Genomic DNA, 9,409 nt, shown 5'->3' with positions numbered 1-9,409 from the left:
TGGCATTATAATATCATAATGGCAATAATAGTAAACACTTAATAAGACTTAACACAATCAATGCAATTGTTTTAATATACCATTAAGAATGAAGAAATGTCGATAAACAATGGTTCTTACGAATGATACCAAGTTAAATTTAAAAAAGGGTGCAAAAATGGTAAAAAATAAAAATAAGTTTTTAAAGTTTTTTTTTGTATGTCAACAAATATCATGGACCTTCAGGGCTGTCATTCCCCATCTTTTAACAACATATTAATAATTACTCCTACATATTTGTGATTAAAACATATATAGTAAGAGACAAATTCCAATAGTTTCCGGAAGTTGACACGAAAATAAGCTCATTCCAAGACAATTATTTTGTCAGCTTAAATATCAGAAAATGACTACAAATTTACAGAAAAAATAAACAATATCATAATTTCGATTATTACAATTCCAAATGATAGCATTATCATTTAAATTACTTGTAAAGAAATCGACTGTTTGGAATATAATTTGCTTGTATTTGCACAGTAAACATATCCGCATGTGTTTTGGCTTTCAACTCGCCATAGTCATGCAATGTCGCTTAGAAGCTGGTCGATGATTGATCCTCCGATTCCTTTAGCATCGCATGAGAGCACAGAATCCTTTATTATTGTTTCTGATATTTCACCAACTATTTTTGCTGATGATGTTGAGTAGATAAGAAGTTAGCAAGTTTGACTGGTTTGGTGGTATCTTTTTTCGACCTCTTTTCCTTGTTGACATATTCGCGGGAAAAATTGAAAATACCATGTGAGTATCCGCCTGCATCCGTCTATAATCGTATACCATCGTATTTACTCGTTTATCAACGGAAGCATCTTTAGGCAAACCCAGAGGTCTTCATTTATTTTCGGCTTGCTTCCGGAAAATGATCGGCCAATTACGGAAACCATTATCTATTTTAACTGAGTTAAATACATTAATCGAATCAACTTCGGCAAATGAGACGACATGAGTCTCCAACTTTCATTTTTAATTCATTACGCGTCCTTTTCAAATTAATTGCGTATTCTGCCTTTTCTTATGCGTTTTGTTACTCATAGATTTTTAAAACAATTGGGTTTTCTATGATTGTAATTGCGTATTTACGCAAATACGCATCCTATCTGTAACTCTGGACTGACAATAAATTTGACCCCGATTTGTATCAACACGGAGCCCGGCATGTCATTTGGTATTCATGTTAACTTGCATTTCCAGCCGTTCGATATCCACATACATTCTTAACGAGTGTAATTGAGGAAATGCTTTTGTTAATAATATCGGAGACAATATCATTTTCATTTTTTTTAACAAATGAATTAACTGTTTTCCGTCCGAGAAAAAGCTTAATTGTAACCAGTCCGCCATTTTCTTCGAGCGTTGTTGTCCAATCAAACGTCTGGATACAAAAATCAGCCCTTACGATTTGATAACTTATAGACGACTGGCTATAGAAATGATAAAATGTTTATTTGGAAGGAGTTGTCTTTCTCTCCCCGACGTTTTTCTTAATCGACGGGTAAAATGCGGGGCGGAGAAAATAAAAAAAATGGGATTTCCATTTTCTTTTCTGAAATCGCGTTTTCTTGAGCGGCGGGTTTGTTAAACGAACAATCAAAAATCAGTGGCCTTAAAAACTTTATTTTACGCAAATAATTAAGATCATCGCAAATCGAAACAAACATTTTTTGCAATAAATATTTCAGTAACAACCTATTTTAATTGTGACAGATATGATCTTAATTGTCTTAAGAAACCGAATCATGCTGACAGCGAAGATATTCTTTACAAGTGATGGATGGTGTTCTTCCTAAAACATACAGAAAAACACGATGATGTCAACTAATTAATAGCGTTCCAGGTACATATGATCACGGCATGTTTTTATAAATAAAAGGTACAGAGTGATACATCGGCGGCAAAACGATAATTGTCAAATGGCAGTTGAAAAAAACAGTGAATATATGGAGAGACTTGATGGGGTCAAAGCACTAAATTGAAAATGAAACAAAGGGCTTTAAATGGTGATTAAGCAATGAATAGAACGTAACGTATTGGGGTTGAGATGAAAAAGAACATGGATCTTCAGGAAAGCTTTGATTTGGGATCGTACAGAGTATTTGCACATTACGCATCTTGCCAGCCTTGATATTTATATTTGCCATCGAGCACCTAAAATGACTCGATTTGGGAGTGAGCAGGGAATCGAAAAAGGAACATCAACAAAGTTTTATTTGGGAATTAAGAAAGGGGATATACATCCGGTATACTGAAAGCCTTGATTAGAGACTTAGAATAGAATCGACCATGAGACATCTGGCAAGCATAAATTAGAGAACAAACATCAAGCCTTGATTTGGGATTCGACCTACGATCTTCTTGAAAGGCTTTAATCAGGGGTTGAGCTCGAGGCCAAGCATAGGCGAAAGCTTTCAATCCGTAGTTGAGCAGACAATCAAACTCGGAGCGTCTTGAAAGCCTTCATTTGGAATTGAGCAGGGTACCGAACACGTAGCATCTAGAAAGCATTAGTGAGGGGTAGCAGGGATCAAACATCTAGCGTCTAAAAATGCTGTCAATGTGGATTATGCAGGGGATCAAACACGGATACTCCGGAATGACTAGACTCGGGGATGCGCAGGCATGCTCTCCACCAGTATCCCATATCTAAAATAAGCAATTCAATAGGAGCTCATATGACGAAATAGTTGAATAAAATTGGATTTTTTACGACGAAAATAAGAAAAATCAGCAATTGTGTACATTTTTTTTCTCATACCTATTTCATCATACCTATGATGGAAATTATTGTCTGACATAAATAGACTATTCAGGTTACATAATTCAACCCCAACACGTGATTTTTGGGTGTCCTAATCAATACAACTTGATTGCTATGTTTTGGTAATCCAAAACGGTTTCAAAAACTCTGTTTACAAAGCAGTGGCACAATATTGCCAGGATTTTAGAAACATAATGCATATTATGGAAATCTTTGTAGTCAATAGATATCGTCTTATAAATTGGTGCAATTCAACATCAAACGTGTGTGTTGATAAATGAGTCATCAGTTAATAAATGTCATTAATGATTATTGCGTTTTATATAAGCCTTCTTTAAGCTGATGTGGTAAAAAGGGAAGGCGGTACGATATGTTATTATATATAGTTTTATTCCTTTGAATAATTGATCGTAAAATTGGGTCGGACATTTGGACATTTAAAGTTCGCAATATCTTAAAGGGTTATAGGTCATAAGCCCTCCCGCGATTGCGTAACGGCTATCTGTAAATCTAGAGGTATATAACCCATGACCTTGACCGTGAACTGGCCAATAACCGTGACACACTTCCTGTGCTCAATTTTGACCACCGTCTTAAGCTTGACAGGCTTAAGTAGCTTATTTCAATTAGCCAAAAAAACATACTTATATTGAATTTTGATAAATGAAAAAATGGTTTATTGTGATAACCACAAAGAAAATTTCTATCTAAAGTTTAAAAACTCTTAAAGAAGTTATTATTACGCAATTTATTGAAAACCCAAAATAATGAGATTAGCTTTATCCTATTATAAGGGACTTAAGAAGTTTCGAGAAATTGGACCCGGATGTAAAGAACACGTATTACATCCTAATATGTTATTTATATACTATATACCCACCTAATGTCACCCTAAAATATGTGTATTAACACCTTGTGATATCGAATTATTCCCGGGCAGCCTAAACGTTCTCTATATAATGTCCTTAATCACTCACGGCTGAAAAAAGTCACGCAACAACAACTGCAAACGCCAGTTGTATTTTTGCCCGATTGATCGTCAATCCAGGTGAATTTCTTACCAGTATTTTTTGTTATACGCAAATGTTCATTAAAGTGACATTGCTCAAAAGAGAATGCACTGTTTAGTCTTTCGATCGGTAAATTTATCACCATTCATGTTTGCATGGTTTTCGAGAACACATCAAGTTAAATATTGTTCAGGAATGCAAACGCACGTAGATGGTATTAAACTGTCACATATTTAGATAAAAATACCACCATTTTTTAAATATTTGCCGTTCGATTGTTCAGTAATGGTTTTCATTTGTTATACTATTATTTTGTGCGATACAATTTGTCCAGAAAAGCATTTTTGAAAGAATTTCAAACTTGGCAAACGCACGTTGGCGTTTTCATAGTTCAAACGTTTTTTGGTTGTCCGGCTAGCGCACTCGCTCCTAACTAAGGCAACTCGAGTTCAATTCCCGGCCTGGGCGCATGTGAGTTTGGTTAGTGGTCACCAAGCCGGACAAGTGGGTTTTCTCCGGATACTCCGGTTTACCCCACATCACAAGACCACACTCTCGCGCAACATCGTGCCAACGAGAGTGAAGTTTTATAAGCTATCTTAGCTTTCTTCACAGTCGATGTAAAATATAATTTCAACGTTTAAACGAAAATTGAACGTAGGCACCTCATAATGAGGATTGAACGTAGGCACCTCACAATGAGGATTGAACGTCGGCACCTCATAATGAGGATTGAACTTAGGCACCTCATAATGAGGATTGAACGTAGGGACCTCATAATGAGGATTAAACGTAGGCACCTCATAATGAAGATTGAACGTATTTGCCATTAGCTTTTAAACTAACATTTGTTTATTCACTTTTTCTAATATTAATTGATATTCAGATATGTATTAATGGTGCACTCTTACTCCCAAATAAGATTTACCACAATTAATATTATTGTCTTTATATTCTAAAACCGATGTATACATGTCGAAAACAATGGTTCTTATGAAGGATACCGAGTTGAGTTTTGAAAGAAATGAGCATAAAACACAGTATTTCTACCATATAAATGTAAAGTAGACCACAATAAGTATGTTAGCATTCCCCAATCATTTGATATTTATGCGCTTTCTGCTATTAAATACACGGTTACAATCTTGTTATCAGGAATTATTTAGTATTATTATGTATTTAGTAGTTGAGGGCTTATCACTCAAAATTTATGTTGGTTATACATGTGTATGTATTGATATTAGTAAGAGTGTCACTTTAAAAAGTGTTTAATATCATTCACTATTGAATAAATGAAACAAATGTGTCGAAAAAGTGTGACATATCCTTTTTTTATTTTACGGAAAATCCTACCGATGCATTGGCAATTAGAGATGTAGTAGTCATGTTGGAAAACCAATGAGCGTGTATGTATTCCCATCATGATGCATCATCAGTATGTCTTCTTAAACTTCTTTTTCATGAAAATTGACATGACCCTTTAATCAACTCAACTCAACACAACTCATATAGCGATTACGCATAAAGACATCAGTGTGTAAAAGGCTTTTGCTAAACTACAACAGCGCTAAAACAATATTCAGAAACATGAAATTCAATCTCATTAAAATCATATCGTGACGTTCACTTCATTTCATAGCGTAACGTCGTGAAGCGTGTATTGGGGATCTGATTTTAATGAGATTGCATGAAATTTGACTTGGACAATATTTATTCCGAGAAATATTCATAATGATATTATGAAAAATATGAATAAAAATAAGTATATACGATGAGGTCGTGTGTCTGTGATACTGTGAGTCTAATACTGTTTCGTGTTTAAGTAGCCAGTTACATGTATATAATCAAATGTACACGTACAGCACCAAACATCAAAAGTTGCGGTTAGTACTCGAAACATAGTTGCGCATAACTGACGAATACCTGAACTCTAGTTTACATACTCAGCAGTACGTTAGCAGCAATAATATGGAACACTTATATTTTCGTCATAGTTATGAATCAAACTTCAATGGCCGGTAAGTTGAATTATACATACTGTTGGAACGTCTGGCGGACATACGTAGAGTGCTTCATTCAATTATAAATCGATTTAATACACGAGTTCCATTTAATTCATCTAAGCGTCTATGCTTATGCGATGGGTAACGAGCATCTTCGAATCGAATCGAATCGCATAGAGCGCTCAAGTCGCACACCACAATGTTCCTTTGTACAGCATTTCTATCCATAGAAACGGCCCCATGCTTGTGATTTTTTTGTAAAATAAAAACACGATATACAATTCACATAAATTGTTGATCAATTGTAATATCCAGTATTTGAACAGGTTCAAATAGATAAAAAAAAACCGAGCGCAACTACGTCGCCCTGTAGCTATGTATATATTTAAATAAACATTTAGTAGATAAACGCGTCGTTGTAATTCCACAAAAAGGCGTGCGACATTGCTAATGGAGGTCTTCGCGAAATTCACCGGAAATGTTAATCAAGTTAGCTAGAAAATATTCAATCAGAAAAGACATTTAACATGAAAACCGTTAAAGGCACATATGTGAAATCTGATCACTCCTTTGCCATTTTAGCTAGATTACAAACGCATGTATTACGAAAATGCCAACGTGCGATTGTTAAATTTGAAGTTCTTTCAAAAATGCACCTTTGTACAAATTTTATCGCACACAATATTTTACTAACAAATGGATTTTACTTGACAATTGAAAGGCATATATTTGAAAAACTGGTGAATTTTATCTAGATATGTAACATTTCAATAATATCTACGTGTGTTTGCGTTCCTGAATTATATTTGTCTCGAAGTGTTCTCGGAAACCGTGCAAACATGCATGGTGACTAATTCACCGCTCGAAAAAATAAACAGTAAACAGTTATGAAAGTACACACCTATATCACTTTGAACTTCAGACGGACTGTACAGCCCTAGGCCACTTTGAGCGCAATACGGACTGTACACCCCTATACTACTTTGAACTTCGGGCGAACTGTACAATATTTATACGAACAACTTCAGAAACTAGCTCAGTAGCAAAAGGATTAAACATAAACCAGGTTTACATTGAAGAAAGAGATATAACATAAAAACAAAAAAATCACAAGAATCATGGAAGAACAGTAAATAACTCCACAAATAGCACAGTGCATACATAATATATATACAAAACTAGGTAGTTTATCAACCCTATTCGACTCTGAACTTCGGACGACTTGTACATCCCTATACCACTTTGACCTTCAGGCGGACTGTTCACTTGTATGCCACTTTGACCTTCAGGCGGACTGTTCACTTGTATGCCTCTCTGAACTTCAGGCGGACTGTTCACTTGTATGCCTCTCTGAACTTCAGGCGGACTGTTCACTTGTATGCCTCTCTGAACTTCAGGCGGACTGTTCACTTGTATGCCACTCTGAACTTCAGGCGACCTGTTCACTTGTATGCCTCTCTGAACTTCAGGCGGACTGTTCACTTGTATGCCTCTCTGAACTTCAGGCGGACTGTTCACTTGTATGCCACTTTGACCTTCAGGCGGACTGTTCACTTGTATGCCACTCTGAACTTCAGGCGGACTGTTCACTTGTATGCCTCTCTGAACATCAGGCGGACTGTTCACTTGTATGCCTCTCTGAACTTCAGGCGGACTGTTCACTTGTATGCCTCTCTGAACTTCAGGCGGACTGTTCACTTGTATGCCACTTTGACCTTCAGGCGGACTGTTCACTTCGATGCCACTTTGACCTTCAGGCGGACTGTTCACTTGTATGCCTCTCTGAACTTCAGGCGGACTGTTCACTTGTATGCCTCTCTGAACTTCAGGCGGACTGTTCACTTGTATGCCTCTCTGAACTTCAGGCGGACTGTTCACTTGTATGCCTCTCTGAACTTCAGGCGGACTGTTCACTTGTATGCCTCTCTGAACTTCAGGCGGACTGTTCACTTGTATGCCACTTTGACCTTCAGGCGGACTGTTCACGTCGATGCCACTTTGAACTCCAGGCGGACTGTACACTCCTTTACCACTTTGAGCTCCAGGCGGACTGTGCACCCCTATATCTCTTTGATCTTCAGACGGACTGTACACCCATATATCACGTTGAGCTCCAGGCGGACTGTACAACCCTATATCACTTCGAGCTACAGGCAGACTATACACTTATATCGGGTTGGGCTTCAGGCGGACTGTACACCCCGATATATGATTTAAGCATCAGGCGGACTGTACACCCTTATATCAGTTTAAGCTTCAGGCGGACTAAACATTCCTATATCAGTTTGGGCTTCAGACGGAATGTACACCCCTATACCACTTTGAGCTCCAGGCGGACTGCATACGCCTATTTCACTTTGAGCATTTGGCGGACGATAGGGAAAAGGTTGGAAAACAGCATTTCTATTAAAATTGAATAGATGTTTTTTTGAATATGTGTACATTGCCATAATTAAAACTCTTTTACTCTGTTTGATGGTATTTTGAAAATGGATATTGCCAGAATTAAAACTATTTGTTCAGATGTTGTTTTTTATATGTGTAGATTCTAAAATAAAAACTCTTTGACCGTTTTAGAAAGTATCTAGAATATATGCACATTTCCCGAATTAAGACTATTTTACTCCTATAGATGGTATTTTGAATAAGTGTACGTTGCCAGAATTAATACCCTTTTACTCTTTCAGGTGGTATTATGAATATGTGTACATTGCCAAAATTAAAACTCATTTACTCTTTAAGATGGTATTTGTAATATGTGTAAACTGCTAGAATTAAAACTCGTTTACTCTTTTAGATGATATTTTGAATATATGCACATTGCCCGAATGAAGACTATTTTACTTCTTTAGATTGGACTTTGAATAGTTGTACATTACCAGAATTTAAACTATTTTACTCTTTTAGATGGTATTTTAAATATGTGCACATTCCCAGAATAAAGAAAAGATCTTTTACTCATTTCGATGATATTCTGAATATTTGTACATTGTCAAAATTGAAACTCGTTTATCCTTTTAGATGGCATTTTTAATATGTGCACATTGCCAGAATTAAAACTCGTTTAATCATTGAGATGGTATTTTTGATATGACACATAGCCGGTATTTTGGATATGTGTTAATTGCCAGATTTAAACCCTTTTACTCTTTCAGTTGGTATTATGAATGAAATGAGAACTAAAACTCTTTTTCTCTTTTAGATGTTTTTTTATGTGTGTGCATTGCCAGAATTAAATCTCCTTTTCTCTTTTAGACGGTGATTCAAATAAGTTTGCATTGTCAGAATTTAAAATCTTTTACTCTTTAAATGGTATTTTGAATGTGTGTACATTGCCATTTTTACACATATAGACGTCATCTCAGTCACGAGCGTTCGACCAACTTTAGTAGGATAAAGTATTGCAGTCCAATACAAATGATCATTATGTAACCACGAATAAAAGAAACAAAGGCATGGTGATATATCAAAACTAAATAGACTTTTCTATCTTAAAGAGGTTATATTACACGAAAGTTGATGATGACATTTCGAAATACTCAGTTTCAGAAAAGAGCATCTTCATAAATGACATATTTCTATTTACCAGCAATATCCAT

At 36.0% G+C, this 9,409-nt stretch overlaps 1 protein-coding gene across 1 annotated transcript; it reads right to left on the bottom strand.

Annotated features, from left to right (window-relative positions):
- Nucleotides 1–2,590: 2,590 nt before the first annotated feature.
- Nucleotides 2,591–9,409, bottom strand: LOC128213855 (fibrous sheath CABYR-binding protein-like). Its single transcript, XM_052919923.1, has 3 exons — nt 9,397–9,409; nt 7,049–7,957; nt 2,591–2,682 (listed from the first exon to the last, which is right to left on the bottom strand). Exons 1-3 carry the CDS (start codon nt 9,407–9,409, stop codon nt 2,591–2,593), a joined length of 1,014 nt encoding a protein of 337 aa, XP_052775883.1.

The sequence above is a fragment of the Mya arenaria genome, chromosome 13, assembly GCF_026914265.1.
Source record: "Mya arenaria isolate MELC-2E11 chromosome 13, ASM2691426v1".
Taxonomy (NCBI): domain Eukaryota; kingdom Metazoa; phylum Mollusca; class Bivalvia; order Myida; family Myidae; genus Mya; species Mya arenaria.
Note: the sequence above shows the minus strand (reverse complement) of the source record. Positions and strands in the feature narration are given on the sequence as shown.